At 36.1% G+C, this 18,069-nt stretch overlaps 1 protein-coding gene across 3 annotated transcripts in view; it reads right to left on the bottom strand.

Annotated features, from left to right (window-relative positions):
- The window catches only part of SYT1 (synaptotagmin 1), a 350,802-nt gene that overhangs the window by 119,765 nt on the left and 212,968 nt on the right, over positions 1 to 18,069 (bottom strand). For all 3 annotated transcript variants that reach the window (XM_017804502.1, XM_017804504.1, XM_017804503.1), the window contains one exon: positions 7,372 to 7,560. In XM_017804502.1, coding sequence (XP_017659991.1) covers positions 7,372 to 7,543 — 172 coding nt within the window. In that variant the 5' untranslated portion in view covers positions 7,544 to 7,560. The remainder of the gene's footprint in view (positions 1 to 7,371; positions 7,561 to 18,069) is intronic.

Below are 18,069 nucleotides of genomic sequence, written 5' to 3'. Positions count from 1 at the left end.
TCAGAGGAAGAGAGCAACTATGTTCAGTTTTCTGTTTGTAAATTGAATTCTCTACTCAATTTATAAGGCACTGGCACAACTTGACATATCTATAGTGCAATAAAATACCTGCCAGAGTTGTAACATATAAAATAATAATCACAGGGATGTGGTAGAAGAGACCCTTGGGGGTACTCTGACATCCCTTGTTAAAATACCATCACCAAACAAAGGTAGATGCTCACCCTTGTTTCTGCTACAAATGAATTTAATTCCCTTGGCTTTAAAAGTTAATATGAACACAGTTTTTTGTTTTATATTTTGCTGAAATGTTTTCAGCATCATGTATTTTACAGGAGAACTTGCTTCTCCTTCCCTTCCTTTCAGATTATACAGCTCAAACCCAACTGCTGTTTCTGAAAATGGTGCTTCAGACACATACAATCAATAATGCATAATTCTGTTTGACACTGAGGTTACCTTCCCAGTGTGCTTCTGGCTCAGAGACAGTATTTCCTTTCAGACAGGACAGTGCATTCTCAAGGGGATGCAGAAGAGGACACGAGTTTAGCCTGTGACAGGGTCTCCCTGTGCTGGGAATGGAGGGTGCTGCAGCTGGTGTTTCGGCTCAAGTTGTAGGAGTCTGCTTTTCTGATTTCTCTTTTCTTCCTTGGCTTGTCCAAGGACCAAGACAACAGCCAGTGTAGGAATAGGGTCCTCCCTCAGACCAAAGTGTGTCAGATGCATGAGTTTGCTTTGATTGAAGGAGATTATGGCCCTGCCCACAGCTGGGGTGCTAGAACTAGATGATCTTTAAGGTCCCTTCCAACCCAAACCATTTTGATTTATGTAACCTCCTGGCAAGCATGTCTGTTTGCCAGTGCTTGATCCAGCTACAGTCTGCAGCAGCACTTCTAGGTCACACTAGAGCATCTTGTACTTCTAACAGCCTGAGGTTCCTTGCTCAGTCCTATATGAGGATCAAACTGGCAGCTGTCATGGATCCAAAAGTTTAAGCACAGGACATGTTAAGGGGAGCCTATCAGAAGGCATACAAAAATAACTCATGGATTGTAAAAATGTAATAACGTAAAAAAAATAAAATCTTCATGACAGAATCAATCATTAAAATATCGATGGCATATAATTTGGTGGGATCTGAGACTACATGATATTCCTTCCAGACAAGGATTTTCATCCGCTTCATGAGCTTTTCACTTCCATTCTTCCACCCCTCAGTATCTATTTAGACACTTCAGAATTAAAAGCTGTATTTTCAGGATTCCTAATTTAAAGCAATCAAAATATTCTGAATCCCTAAAAATAATGACAGCGTTTTCATATTATGAGTTTCTAAAATAACGGGTTGAATTGTTTTTGTCTCACGATATTTGTGGCATCTGGATGTGTATGGGCAGTATTTTGAAGCTTCTTCCTACCAACAGGAAACACAGCAACTTCTATTTAATGAAAAAAATGATGATGTTCTCATGTAATCACTGCACTCTGGGACTGGGGGGTTCAGGGAGAAAGAAAAGTAGTCTGAGATTTGCATTTAAATAGCTATATTTAGAAATAATGGTTTTCCCTCCCTCTAATATTGTACTGCAATAGCTCTGTCTTGTACTTGTTCTGTGTTCCAAAATAAATCCTTATTTGTAATTTTCCCTGTTTCTTCCCCAGTGTAAAGCTGCATATATTTGCTTGGCATGAGTAACTGCCAATGATTTGATGATAGGAAGGGTGACAAGAAGACTTGAATTTATGCTGTCCCACTTCCTCTAGCACTGTTCTTTAGACCTTCCTGAAGAACAAGAAACTTCTTTATTTTCCCCTAAATCTCTCCTTACAAATGTTCTTTGCCTTAATAGAGTTTGCCAATGTCAGAATGTTCCTAAGCTGAGAACTCTACTTATTGTTTTCACGAATTTATGTGTGTACATACATATATATATTCTTGAACATATGTATATGTAGTCCTCATTTCTGCAGGCAGTTAGCTACTAATCAAGATGACATCTGAAGCAGAGACTCAATTTTTTTCCAGCTGACCTAAGATTTTAGACAATGACCAAAACTAGTATGTTCTGTGGAAATATAAATTATAGCTATTGCTGCAAACTTTATTCTGACTTTATGGTATGTCTACTCTATTAATCCAGTTTTTAAATCTGAAATGATTCTATTATCAGTATTTTTTTTCTTTTTTTATGAACTTAGAAAAGAATGTCCCCTCTCCTCCATGTTCCAGTGACACCTGTACTGCAGGAACCATTACGAGAAGCCTAATGAATTCATTTTCTGCAAATGAACAAGCTTCATAAAAATTCAGTTTCACAAAGACCCCATGCACAAATCCCTCAGTTTCTAATAACAGACATAATTTGGTACTATCTTGATGCTACATAGGAATGAAAAATTAAGGAATTAACTTTATTGTCATTTATAGAGGGTAGTAACCACTCTTAATACAACCTCAGCTGATCGATCAAGAAAGGCAGAAGGGCAAAACAGCAGACGCCCGTAGGGAGGAAAAAATGATGAGGTGTGTCTGGGATGACTGCTGAATGCTGAAATTTTAACTTAAATGGCTAAATATATAAATCTAGAATTATTTTATTTGATAAATTACCCAAATATACCTACAACTCTGTACATCAGCTTACTAAGCTATTATTATTTAGTATTAAACCAGACCTGAGTCTTACAGTTATTTTTACATTTTTTATTACAGTTCCCTCTACAGCCTTCAGTCCCATTTTGTTTGGATAGTTATTCACGAAGCCAAGGAGAGCAAAAAAAACCCTTTCTCTGTAAAAGAATGTGAAACAAGTCTGCATAGAGCATTGGGTTTTAGCCTGAATTAACACAGAGTTTTGAGCTCCTGGTTTGGGGGATTATTAGTCAGTTGTACATGACGAATCAAATTTAGGGCTTTTGAGCACCAGCTACTGAGGCCAAATGGAGTTGCAAGCCAGTCATATATTTCAGAATATGGTTCATACCGAAATTTAGGATTTTATCCAGTTACAATGTAAGACATCAAAGAGCATTGGCAATATGCAATATCTTCCTATTATACAGGTAATGATAGTATCCTGGATCCAGTGCATTCAGCTATTACAGCTATTCCAGTACCCGATGTATTAATAGCATATCATTATTTAGTCAGATATATACTGGAATTTTATTGCATTTTTGCTGTCTTATTTACCTTGCTGGCAGAATGAGGTCTCCTGTTCATACAGTAATGTGTTCTTAGAAAACAGACCTGGATCACTTTGCTTTTACAAAGATGCTTATTAAATAATCTAACGTTGATTACCGTCAAGTTTTATTTGTGTATGTTTAGTATCAGTATCTTGACATTTAAAGTCTCCACCCAAAAGCTACTGCTGCCATTCCCACAGTCTTGCTGCAACACGCTTACTGTAAATGTATGGCAGATATTTTCCTAGTCTGTAGACAAAGACCGAGAGCAGTGAGAGGGAGGAAGGAAAGAATTGATATATCTTATAAAGTGTTTTCATGCAATTTTGTTTTCAGATGAGTAAGTGATGTTTTACCTGCTTTATTTTCCCCCTCTTTTCAAGTATTGGATTTACTACATTTAAGATGCAAAGCATAAAGGCAGTGATGGTACCTTTTTTCGCCTTCTGGTAAAAAGCTTAAAAATTCTGCAGATTAAAGATAAATAGGGGTAGAAAGTATAAGAACCAATTAAGTTAGAGTGACTTTTATACACAGTGCAGTTACGGAAAAACAACTGTACTGTGATTATGCAAATTGGACACAACCAAAATGCAGAAATTCACACAGTAGAGAAAAAAATTCCTCACAGTTATGCCTCAGTAACTTACAGGATTCTTGCACTTTAATTGTACGACTCATTGTAATAAAAGTATCCCACTTGCTTTATCTAGAGTGAAATGTATGTTAGGACATCACTATTCTGAATGATTTGTGTGCTTTTGGAAGCCTACACTCTCCTGCCACAAAATGTGGTGTATGTTCTATTTTAAAGAGATACAATTCAATGAAAAAAACAGATTTTCTGCTTGTATTATTGAAAATTTTAACCTGGTTTACATACTGCATCACCATTCTTGAAACATATGTATACTAATACAAATAGGCCCCTTCTTTTTTCTTGGAACTTTTATGTCTGCCTTCTATTCAATTAATCCTTTTTTTGTTGACAAAATAAGACTTCTCTTATGCATACACTACAGAAGGAAACATCAGTATAATTTAGACTGCACTGACCCTATCTTGTAGGTTTGCAAAGCGAACTCTTAATGGGACTCCTGATATTTTTAGTTAGTTAGTATGTCTAGACTATTCAAATTTTGACTTTGGTGTGTTCTACAAAACATATTATTTTAGAAAAATGAATGTTCTATTATAAGCCACTTGGAAGGAAAAGTATTTATTCAGCCCTACTGTGGCTGGCCTTTTTTGCACTAAGCCAAGTTGAATTGCAGGTGAGCTTTTTCGCATCAAGGGTACATTCTATCCTATTATACATCCATTAAATTATTATGGCTTATTTTCCATCTGTAGACATCTTAGGCAGAGGTAAGTAAAACATTTAATTATTTATCTCTTGCACATAAACAACAGGACACTGAAAAAAAATCCTCTCACAGTAAGTACTGATATTCAAAGCCTTCCTTCTCATGTGGGGATGGACATGAAACCTTTGGAAATTTTAAATGATAAAAAGCATTTGAACTAGAAAACAGGCTTGACACTGATCTGCAAAGATCAGAGAATCTGCTGACTATGGCATTCCTCTGCCATGCGTAAGATTCAAGTCTTACAGTTTGAATCTACCAGAGGAAAAACCTGGTCCATGGTCTTGGAAGTGTTCTAAGACCCAAGCATCTGTGCTGCCCCAATGGGGCCCATGCACCATATTTCTTCTCTCTCACACAGCAAGAAATTCCCAGAAAGGCACTATAAAAATTATTTAGTTGGAACTAATTTACATTTTGCTGTTTTAAGAGAGATTCTCAAAAAATTTGCAGCCAGCTGTAAGAGGTAAGGTCTGACAACTTTTCTACCACAGTTAAATCCTCAGCTTTGTAATAGGCTGGAGACACCTTGCTGAGAACTCCCCACTGAAATAAATGGAACATATCATAAGGAAATGCCATAATCTTCCAAAAGGGAAATGAGGTCTCCTGTCCCGTCCTGCCCCCAATATTTTGTAGACAGCCTATTTAAACTTACTTGGTTTATCTTTATGCTAGCTTATAAATGAAAAATACATACAGACCTGTATGTAATACAGTACATTCATGTAGGATTTATTACTGAGGAAAATGGGGAAAAGTTATTTGGAATATAAAATGCTCCAACATGCCAATGGCACTAATTCATATTTAATTAAAAAAAAAAACCAAAACCACACAAGTCCTTTGCCCTTTGTAGTACAATGAATATTCAACTTTCTTCTTGAAATGGCAAAAAACACTCAATACAGTCATGTTAGATAGTCCCAGTATTTGATGGAGATCCTGGGAAGATCCAATCACATCTGCAGCCTTTAGAATAAGAACAGATGACTGGCATGGGATTTTTGACTACTCAGGTTCATAACTCCACCACAACATTACTGTCTGATCTTGGATAAGAGACCAGATTTCTGACATAGAGACAATATGTTTTAGTCTCACTATCAGCACAAGGTACCACATTTAGAGATAAAATATTATATTTCTTAAGAAATAAGACTTGTCTTATGGTCTAGTATACTTTTCTAAGTAATTATTTTCATTATGTAACAGTTTTGGGTTTTTTAATTTCATGAACAGAAAATAAAAGTTTGAGTCATTCTGACTTGAAAAGATTATTCAGATTGAACTTTCTACTTGTTTTCATTGTTTTAAAAAATTATGCAGCATTGCATTCGAAGTTCCTCTCTATTACAGACCTTTTCCTAGACCTATGAATTATAGAGTTCCTCTGGAACATACTGAAAACCTTTAAACTTTTTTTTTTTTTTTTATTCTTAAAGTTTTGTTTTCCTATGATATTATCGGGCAATTTCATTTCATTATGATCTGCACCGGACTGTGCAGATCACCAAAATAATGACATATGGACTTCTTACCACTGTAACACCTCTATTCTTGCAAGTGAGAATTTCAAATGACCGAGCTAAACTGTTTGCTATCAATTTTGCAAAAACTGCATCTGCCATATTGCTAAGATCCCTTTCAGAGATTAAAAAATCGATTAATATTCTAACTTGTTATCTGTCTTTATCAGTCACAGAACAATCTTTACAGAAATGATAACCTTCTAAAAATGAAAATTCTTACATATGTTAAAATACTTCCCTGAAAATATTTTACATTTACTTATTCTTCTGAAGCAAAAGAATTATTAAAGATTGAATGACTCTCTCATGTCTGCTATTAAAACAGACATACACACACAGCCTTCACCTTCATGTCTACAAAAGTGCCAAAATTATCTACTTGTGGTATTAGGCAATTTTTCAATCAGTAATTAAAAGGATTTTTTCCGTATTATGTGAAATGACATTAACAATGTCGAACAAATTCCATATTTGATACCCGTGTATAGCATGGAATACATACCAGACAGGTTCAAGAACCCTAGTCTTATCATAAACAACAGCTCAAAGCTAATGCTTGTATTTTTTTCACAAATGTGAACAAATTGAGGCCTGAACTTTGAATCTATACTTTCTAGCACAGACCAAAAGAACCCTGCTGACTTTAGTTCTATTTCACAGAAATACACATTAGTACTTTTAAAGTATTCTGCATAGGTACATGGACTCATCCAAACAGTGTTCAGTGGCTGATCTAGAATTCCTGAGTGGGAAAAGCATGGCTATCTTCATACATTACTAATGTATTAACTATTTCCTTGTTAAAAAGCCAGTTTTCCATTTTTTTCTGCATCTTCTAATCCCCAAAGATACAAAGTACCCTTGTTTTCTCAACAGTTATGAGTCCTGGCTAAATACTGCTTTAAGGTAGTATGTCCACACACATTTGTCATAAACATGAAACCTTAAGAATTACTGTTAGGAAATATTTTGCTTATTGGTCCCAGAGCCACTGTGAAGTTCTGCAGTTTCAGTTTTAATGATTCAGCAGTAATTAATCAGTAAAATTTACCAAGATAATCTGACATATCAAGAATAGACACAAATTTCATATGAGTTGGACTCTACTTTTTCTACTCCAATCAATTTTGAGGAGCTTACAATACCAGGATTATCTTTTGATTTTTCTAGCTTTGACCAGAAAACATTTAGTATGCTGTCTAAATAAATGTCAAAGAAGAAAAATGTCAAGTTAAATCTAGTCTGCCAACAGAAGCTTTTTTAATCAATGAAGTTTTACTTACGTGGAATTTTGTTCAATTCATTCATGAACTTCTCTTTTAGCTTAGAAAATGCATCTTCTTTTCCTCCCCCTCCTCCGGGACTGGCTGGCTCGGTGACATTACTTGGAGGGGCTGCTGCTACTGTGGTTGCTGGCGGTGCTGCCAGGGCCTCATGATGACTTTCGCTCACCATTTTAAGCCCTGGAAAAGCTGTTGGAATAAAAAAAAAACACAATAGAAAACCAAAAGATAATATAATTGAAATGTATATCTCATCAATAAATGACTAAATACGTGCTCATGCTTCCTGGGTAAATATGAATGCATTTGCATATAGTTTCGTGTTCTTCATAAAATATTTACTAGACAAGAGAGAAAAGTCTTTTGCAGGGTTAACTTCAGCCAGAATAATTTTATTGCTCAGAGCACTTCTCCAGCAGTGTCGCATTTTGGAACTGCTAAATTTGAAACCTGATAATTCCTGTAAAACTCTCATGTAGATTTACCTTTTGGTCTTCAATTTGAAAGTATAAGCAAATTGGGTAATAACCGCTCCCTGTGCACAAATTTCAATGTATTTACAGAATTATTTTTCTATGAGAGTTACAGAGGTGTGGATCATGGTCCAAGTTTCTATATAAAAAATAAATGAAGGGATAAAGACATAATAAAAACAGCTTGAGATTTCCTGTCAAAAGTAATAACCTACTGTTTCCTATTTAAGAGTTGCATATTAAATAAAAATTGATTTGCATCCATTTTAGTCTTCACTTAGTGAAGACTGTTTTCCTTCCAATTATTTCACGTGGCACGTGCTACTGACAATGTTCTCTTAAATTATTCACGTCTCAGTGTATTTATGAAAATACAACATCTGCAGAGTGTCTAAATGCAGCCATTTTGAAGTATATATGAGGCTGTCACAAGCATAATCCCACATCAGTATATTTTTAATTTCATGTTGTTTAATGGGCATTTGGAAAACATTTATTTGAGCATACATTACTATATTGGTTTTCCATTGGTGGGTTTTTACTGTGACAGTAATGGGTGAGTGATCTCTTCCTGTCTTTATCTTGATCCAGGAACCTTTGCTTGTATTTTCTCTCCCCTGCCCAGCTGAGAAAAGGAGGGATAGAGCAGTTTTGATAGGCACTCTCTGTCCAGTCAGGGTCAACCCACCACAGTTACAAAGCAAAGAATTTTGGGCCAATGGGATGAAGGTGAGAAGACACGCACAAAGAAATTTCAGCATCACAGGAAGGGTAGATGAAATATTTATATAGGTTTTGAAAACATTGTTCTGATTTTCTGCTGCATCCTAAATATCACTGATCTGAATAAACCTTTCATTTTTCTTCAGAAAACCAGAGGGAGAAAGGACTTCAGAGATAACAAACATTCATTATTGCTCTGAGTGTACAATTGCTCTCAGCCCTGAAAGACATTTGGCCTTTGACCTTTTCTGAGAAATTTAAACTTCAACATAGGAATAAAAGGCAACACATCAAAATCAAAAGGCATAAGAGCATCTGACTGCCTACAATACGATGAATAATGAGCTTTCTTGCCTTATGGGACTGTTTTCATGGATGTTGCTGAGAGTGCTCAAATCCCTAAATCAAGATGAGAATTGGCTTTTTGTCCTTTCACTTTAATTCTACAAGTCCGCAGTCATGAAGACATGCAGGTGCAGACCTGACTGCAGGCAGAATGAACCTTCTGAAATCATCCTCACCATTCTTGTCATTAAACAGGGTTTGCACACAAGTATAGGCTGGAATACAAAGCCATTCTCCAATATTGCCATACGATGAAAAAGATTTTAACAAAATAAGAGGTCGGCCTTGTTCCGAAGAAGCAATTTGGTGGCTATTTTACAGCAATTTTATTGATGCAGCATTGAATGAAGTGGTTTTCCTAGCCTGCCCATCACTTCTGCCTTTGCCCTCACAGTCTCTAGCCTAATATAAAATCATGTTCATGTTGACACAGAATATGTATACGATCCAGCTCCATAAATATTTTATACGCATGTGGTCTTAACTATTTCCCTGTAACAACATGGGAGCAGTTCTCTGTCAAAAGCAGACCGAAGCTGATGGAAAGATTCCAGTTAATATCCATGAACTTTGGCTCAAGCCCAATGTCTGCAATGATTTCCCCCCTTGCCTCACAAAATGACAATTGGGAAAAACATGTAGTACATAATATGGGTAGTATGAAATAATGTGCCAGCTATTCCAGACTAGAAGACTTTTTCCATATGCTCTGATGAATGCCAAATACTGTGAAGCAAAATACACAGCATCATCAGCTGTAAACACTAGTGCTGTTTTATATTATAGCATTTTGTCAATGAATGTCACTTAAACCAGAAGAAAAGTTGTATGATATATCATAATTAAATCAAAATTAAATTGCTTAATTATAATATATTGCTTAATTATTTCAGGCCTGGCAGTTCACTATTTTATTTTGTAATGGAAGACACAATTTGCAGTGATGACTTTCAGCTAATTAAATATTAAGGCAAATGTAATTTATTTGCTTCCAGTTTTGGAATTATATTTTGAAAATATATTTGGAGAACAAGTTTGAAGCATTATACTTTCATTTACCCAAAAGAAGGAAACACCAAGAAAACAGAGTATTCCTGTGATTTTCAGGAACAATCCTCAGAAGAGTCGTAGTGCAGTTAGAGGTCACTACATCTAATGCACAAATGGTTTGACACTTGCTACAGAACCTTTGACTTTTACACACCAATGACACTATCCTGATATTTCAAACAGGTGTGAAGGGGTTGAAAAAGAATCTTGATTCAGAAAAAGCTTTCTGCAGAAAAGAATTTATTTTAAAGAGTACATGCCTACTTGCTTATAATATCTGATGGCTTCTGTTATTGTAATGCTGCAGCTTTCCACAATAATGGTATAAAGACTGTGGTATTATTAGAGTCTGCAGAATACAGAATAATTAGATTAAAATTGGCCTTTTACAATAAAAAAAGAAAAAAGGGATTACTTGAATGCTGCAATGCATCTCTGAAGGTAAAGATCTACAAATCACTAGCAGATTATCTGCCATTTATGCAATGGTAGTTGCAAGCAAAAATTTCTTATAGGTTAAAAAATGAAATGTCATAGAATTCAACTATGATTTCCAGTTCAATGTTCATTACAATGCTTTAGTGCTATGTATGAAACATGATATGTTTCATGTGCAACTTCCAGTCATAAATAAGAGTAGATTTGTAATCATAAATAAGAGTGCAATTTAATTTAAATGCTTTTATAAAACACACCATAGACTATATTTCCTGAGCATGCCAATTCTTTGGTATACCAACTGCCCATATATAGTGCCATATAATCATTATAAGACATGTAAGACAAAACAATGAACAAATACATCGAATACTTTAAGGTAATGCTTGTCTCTATGCAGAAGTAGGTAAGCGTTCACTGAAAATGCAGAGCTGAACCCTTAAGGAGATCAGGCATTTAGAGCTTCACTGTTTCCTATGCAAGAACAACTCTGACAAACATGAATTATCAGCTCAAATTTCTACATAACTTCCTCTGAAAATGAAGGATTTGAGTAATATAAATATGCACTCTGGAGATTTGTAAGAAGCAAGAGATTTTGTTAATGGAGGTACAAAGTATGTACCTTAGTATGCTGGTATGGATCCTGATGGTGAGAGTCCCATTAGAAAGCACCTCTTAAGAGCATAGTAAAGTAGCAACTACTCTTAAGAGAGAAATAAAGATGAATAAGACTTCAGACATGGATGATTACAGAGCATGGAGTGGACTTGGGAAATCAGAGTTGAAAGAATGTGTTCAAAGGGCAACAGTCTCTGCAAACATTCTGGCATGTGCAAAGTAAGATGTGGGCAACTTGGAAAGACTAATCCCATGGAAAATTTTAACTTGTTTTAATTTAAAAAAAACCCAAACTGAATAGTCAGAAAGTTAATGAGAACCCTGTGGGATGTTCACAGTGATTCACACGAAAGTGGGATTTTTTTGGAACGAGCAAAACTCAAGAGTAGTGTATCACCTTCTGGAAAATCGTGAGGAGATTTATGATAGACTTACCGAAACCAGAAAAACAATAAAACCCCAAAGGGCAGCAAAGTTAATGTGTGTGTTTCTACATGGTTACATTACATCAGGTTTGCCATAGCAGCTGCTAAAGGACTTGGTGAATGCATAATCTCATAGATACACCAGTCTTTCTTCGTGGTGGTTTTCAGACAATTTATTTTTGCTCATTTCTTCTCTTATCTGCTGAATACAAACTGAGTGGAGTGAGACACCAAATAGGTCAGACATCCCATTCTGACCAAATAATTTCCTCCCAATGAGGAATTTTCCTGAAAGTGTCCTTTTACCTTGCTGTCTCTCTTTTTTTGCCATACTAAAAATTAAAATTAATGAAATTATTAAAAACATAGAAATATAGTGTTGCTATAGTAACTGTTTAGGTTTTCAGAAGTAATTGTCACCATTCTTTCAACATTTAATGCTGGAACTATAGTAGAGCTAGTGACTGTACCTCAAAATGCGTGTAAATGGGATCTATACTGTTAAACGGTATTTCCTGGACAGTTTATCTTTCAAGCATCCAAAACATGTTCACCCCAGCAGTTACATCCAATGTAATAGAAGTAATGTAATCACAAAACTTATCCAAGAAAGAAGAAACTACTACCTTTCAGTGCTGGTATATCCAGGGTAAGTATGCAGTATTACCAGAGAAAGGTTTGCATCACACAGAAAATTTACCGTTTCATTTGAGTGTTTTTGATGAAATTAATTCATAATTAGGAAGATGGAAACATTAGCAGAATGTCTAAAGATATCTTCAATAAATGATCTCTTCCTAAATGTAAGCATTCTGGGATGTTAATAATACATTTTTTACTCATTCATCTTCCTATTAATGAAATATGCTATCTTTCTAGCATCAGTAATGGACAGTTATTTTAAAAAGACAAGCTCAGAAAAGAGACTTTCTTGGCTTTTTATAAAGATGGGTCTGTAACTACATTTTCAGAAGAATGGAGGGTCATGGTAAAAGATTATATCAAAAAAGCCTTTTCACAACTTCCACAAAGGCTTACAGTGCAATCCAGATTTAGTAATGCTTTAGAGAAGGTACATAAAAGGCCCAACAGTTCATGGGGAAAAAGGTTCTGATGAAGAACACTGGTGGGGAAATTCAGGTGTCCTCTCTGCTTCTCCCAATGCACAAGAAATGCACAGTCATCCCTGCACCTCTTTCAGTGAAGGAAAGACATTTCTTCTGTTGCCATATGTGAAACACGAACTGACACTTTCCAGACACCACCTGTACATCAGCCCTTTAAAACTTCTTTCCAATGCTTCCTACTAACACCATACCAATAGTTACATTGGCTTGACTGAACGAACAAGATAAAGCAGCTAAATCTCTCCCCAAAAGCTAATGGCTACTTTACTATTGCTCAGTTTTAGAAATGTCCATGTCTGTGTGTCCTGCCAAAGGAGTATCACTTGTCCTGGAGCAGGCTGCAGGAGCATGATGTCGCAGACAGGAAGAGCATCATGAGGTGGCGAGTCAGGAGGGATGAGGGGGACACGTCTGAGCTCAAATTTAAGCAAATGTGGGGGAAAACCAACATCACATACCAAGTCAGGCAGAAGTACTGCAACCCCAAGGCAGTAGAAAGGAGAGCTTGGCAGAAATATTTTGTGACAGTAAAAACTTTTAGTTTTGAGGGTAAACAGCAAGCTAGACTGAGTTATCTACAGCACAGTCCTGGACCAGGCAACAAATCTTCCCATTATTAGACATGAGCTCTGTATCAGTCTCCAGAATTTACTTAAAATAGGAACAAATATTTTTAGAAAAACAACTGAAAGACAATAACTTGATGGTCAAATATAAGTTAATTCTCATGAGAAAATGAAATGTTGTAAGATTTCCAGTCTAACATGCACACTGAAAATGTATTACTTGAGTATGAGTTATATCCAAATAATAGTCAAGTCTCTTTGTACTCTTCTTAGCCTAATTCACTTTTTTAGCATATCTGATAAACCTAGAAAATATGTAGAATTAGCACAGAATAGTTGACAGTTCTCTGTCATGATAAAAACACTTTATTTAATTGGAATCATTACAGTGTTTCATTTCACGACTAAGCATGTTTCAAAGCTAAGCACAGAATGTCACAGAAAGCAATCTGCCCAGGGGACAGCAAAATATCTGACTATTTTGGGAGGGATATGGACACTGTGAACACTGGAGACAGACAAATTCTTCAGTCCATGGCACAATCTGCATGCTTCTCTCTCAGCTTCCTGCTTGCCCATTTATTAAATATGGCACAACTGTTCAACACATAGGGCTCTGAAATATCTCACATTGCAGTCTGTGAAAGAGAAACTTTGCCTCGAATTTCCAGAAAGAATCAGAGTCTGATATATAATTTATGAACAGCTAATCACCCTATCTTTTGCAGCACCAACCTATGCAAAATGGTATTTTCAGACTCAGTCCTTAAGATATTGATAAGACTGCTGTTAATTTAAATGAGAACAGTGAAGCCAATACTATTTTCTTTCCATCTAAAAGCCATAATTTTTTAACCACACTTCAAACTTCTGCTCCTGCAATGCAGAAGAGCACACAGGAACCAGAGAAGTCACAGCAGCTTACAAACATCTCTGTTTAGGTCACATTGCAAGAGTAGTGCTGTAAGTCAAGAGTGGTGAGTTCCTTGCATGGTTTCATTATAAAAATGCTTGTTCTCCTGACCATGTTCTGAAACTTTTATTTCCCATAAGTATATGATATTTCTTAGTCATGTATTTCTTTTGATATTTAGAGGTAATGGGGCTAGAGACAGCCCTGTGTCTCTGAATGTTGATGTTGTCATGTTTCAGCAGCAGTGAGGTTACCTGTCAAAGCATCCCAATAATTTAAACCTTCTGTCTTCCTCTACTACTGCAAGTGCTGCTTCGAAGTGTCTGAGGTCTTTGATAATAACTTCTTATTAATAGAAATAAGGGAAAGAAAGAAAGAAACTACAGTAATTTCCTCCCACATGAGCATTCTGTCATCTTTCACACTTGCATCTTGTTTCCTAAAGCTGCAATCTGCATTTCCACTCCCCTGGTACTTACTTTCAGATTTCCTTTATATAGCAGTGAAAGACAAAAGAATTCATATAAAAATTAGTGTTCAACTGACTTTAAGCATGTAATTCTAATACAGTCCACAGAGAGTTCTTGCTGTTCCAAAATAAGTGTAGAAATAAGTGTACAAATAATGAAGCCCTTTATATCAATAAATTTCTTGTTGTGTACATTGCAAAAAAATCAATTTATATTCACATATTTGGCTCTTGTCCAATCAATGGTTCTAATAAAGTCTATAAACTAGTAAAGTGCCACAGAGATTAACTACTATGATGCAAAATTCATACAGAACAACATAACAGAAACTGTAAAATAATACAGAAAAATGCCATTAATATTCTTGCTTTGGCATAGCCCTAAATTCACTATTTGCCCTTCGGTATTTCTTCCATGTCTCAATTTCTGCAGTTAGTAACCATGGGGTTAGTAAAATTAATTAGGAACAAGCAGGATGGTACATGCACTAAGGAACCAAATACGGAGAGCTGAGATGTGCTACCTCACAGATTAGTTCAGTCTTGGACTTAGGTTGTGAAATAATTGACACCTCAGAGTGTAATTCTACTCTGACAAGTGATTATATAAAAATGACACCTTCTTTCAGAACAGGATCTAGTCTCTAGATGTATTCAGTCGTATATGCTGAATTTAATGAGGACCACATTTAACTTCATCACTGAGTGTTTTTACCCCATTACATCTGCAGTATTAAAAAGTTAAGAAATCAAGGAGAACACAGTACAATTCTATTCCTCATCTGCATCATGAATGGAATTACAAACTAAACTTCAAAGACCAACTGGTTATATGTTTGAAAACCTACTGCAGATTACAGAGTAAATACAGGAAATTTGGGCTGCATTACTTGGTGGTAGGTGGGAGAAGGAAACAGTTCAGCTAGTTTTTCAGATCCTGTGATAAAATCACATGGATGGCATTTAGAAAAATGTAAACAGTTGGTATTTGGCATTAAAGCTTTCACATGCACCACCAAAGTGTGCTAATGGGAAAAATACTCACAAGTAATTGAATTTTGTACATCAAGCTTTGCAAATTCTATGCAATTAAGATTCAGACTTTTCAGGTACATTCATTCTAGTTCTAAAAAATCTCAGTAGTCATCACACAGATATCAATCAGATACATGTAAAGTACACATGTGTACACAAATATATCTTTCTCTCTATATATATCATAGGTATATTCCTCCAAGGTGAGCATATGCTACTATACATGCTATAAGGTGAATACTCAATTGTTATGACTTCACTGTCAATAAAGCAAACATTGACAGTTTGAGTCCAAGAATCTTCTTGTAAACAGATGGCAAGTTTGTGGGGAAATACGGTTTTCATAAACTGTGATGCTGTAAAAAGGAATCTTCAGGGTTTTCTTCAGCCACATCATATCAGTACTGAAATCGGGAACAATGACGCAAAATTACGAACATAAGCTGATTGACTGTGACAGGTTCTCTTAATTGCAGAGTATTTTTTTAAGTTAAAAATAATTTTTTTTAAAGTTAAAAGAAATTTTTTAAAAATTATTTGATATTTATGGCTAACTACTATACTTAGATTTTTAAGGAAATCTTATCATCTTATGGAAGAAAAATAGTGGAAACTGGAACTAATTGTCCCATAATGACTGCTACTTTTTCCTCCTGTTGAGAATGATATGCCATCATCCAATAGCCTTCTGCACACAGCAGGAGGGAAAATTACCAATCAATTACATGGCAATTAATTCCCAACTTGGAACATTTTTCTACTGAAAAGAAAAAATCCTAATTTGAGATTAAGAACCATGCATTCTCTACAGTGTTTTGGAAAGACATCTTTTAAAAAGATGCCCTTTCACATATCTGATTTTTTTAACAACTGATAACCTTAAACTGAGGCAGTTTATAAAATATTAGTATAAGCACTTATTTCTGCTGTTAGTACAACTGTTGCTTGTTCTGCAATTATTTCTGTAGATGATCAATTTAGCAACGATCCTATCCACAAGAATGTTGTATTCAGCTCACACATGAGTAATACTGGAGAACACAACTTCATCATAAAGATGAGGAAGTAACAAAACAAAACAAAAAAAGAAAACTACTTGGACTGAATGGTAATTTAGGGATTTTTTTAAGTTTAAAAATGTCAGGGTTTTTTGCACATGGAAGTGCTTGGTGTGGCAACATTCCCATCTCTTGTGTAGACCAGAAAAAGTTCACATGATGTAGCTTTGAATTCCTTTGGACACATGGCAGACCTTAGCCTAAGGTATCTTCATTGAGTGAGTTCTCCCGTCACTTGAGTTTTGCATACATCAGTGTTGCTACCTCCAAGGGAAGAGTTATCACTGTTCAGCTTTTGCAAGGACTTGCATGCCTGCCTTCAGGAGAGGACAGAAACATCACTGGGTTGAAGGTGCTGGAGACAGTTCAGAGGAGGAGAAAGATTTATGAGTGACTTCTGTTTTTAGTATACCCTGCTGACTAAGCAGCTTCTCACTCAGCATGCTGGCTGCTGAGCAACTAATTTTGAGGTACTCACATCTTCCAGATATTATACAGGAAGCTTGATCTAAAGCTGTGATAGAGTCCAAGGCTGTAGGGAGCAGGGGTATGTATAAGCACAGCATCAGGGATCCTCTAATCAAATCCACAACCTCAATTTGCTCTGCTTATATAAACAATATGACAAAAGCAGTCTAGTGTCTCTGATGGCACGACCCTTCTGGGTCATGCATATTCCCAACTTCCCTCTGGAAGTTCAACACACCTTTGAAAGAAACTTGGTGGACTGAGGCCACCTGAGATGCTTGGGCTGAATTCTGAAAGCAGTCCTCCTGAGTGCCTCTTCCAGGACGGCAGATAAATTCCCAGAGCATCATGCCCTCTTAGACTGAGGGATGAATCTACCCCAGATTTGGACAACAGTGTGCAGTAGCATTCTGACTGAGGTAGTGATTGATAGATCATTCTGCCTCATTAGCCACTTACTGCTGCAGGAGGGCAACTAAGGTTAGCGCTATTGCCAAAACAACCTGAGGGAAACAGAAATCCTACTTAATAGGCAAGGCTGATTTATTGCTATTGCTGGCTTTCCCAGTTTTGTTCTGAGCACTTCTTTCTTCTGCCCAGCACAGTGTTCCTTGTTTTAAACCATTGATTCAGTGCTTGTTGAGGAGAAAGTACTGTTCATCAAAAGCCTGTAAGCAGGATAATTTGGTTTTTCAAGTTTGTGGATGGAAACTTGAGCAAATTTTACTTAACCTACCGGTAACACACTTGGAATGCTCTGAACACCTCACTGGTTACAGGATGCTTACAGGAATGTTGTTTTTAACCCAGTGCAGTAGGTACTGCTACTGCAGTTAAATATCTGGTAGCTTAGAGCATGTTGTCACACATCCTAAGTCTTTCTGTAGATTTAGCTGATTGAACTAATTGTACAACTGGGACAACAGAAGAAGGGTTGAGTGTACCGTAAGTGTTATACAATTAACATTCATACAGAAAAACAAGTTT

Source organism: Lepidothrix coronata, unplaced genomic scaffold (assembly GCF_001604755.1).
Source record: "Lepidothrix coronata isolate B3197 unplaced genomic scaffold, Lepidothrix_coronata-1.0 Scaffold9, whole genome shotgun sequence".
Lineage (NCBI taxonomy): Eukaryota > Metazoa > Chordata > Aves > Passeriformes > Pipridae > Lepidothrix > Lepidothrix coronata.
The sequence above is the reverse complement of the archived record's forward strand: the minus strand, read 5'-3'. Positions and strand labels throughout refer to the sequence as shown.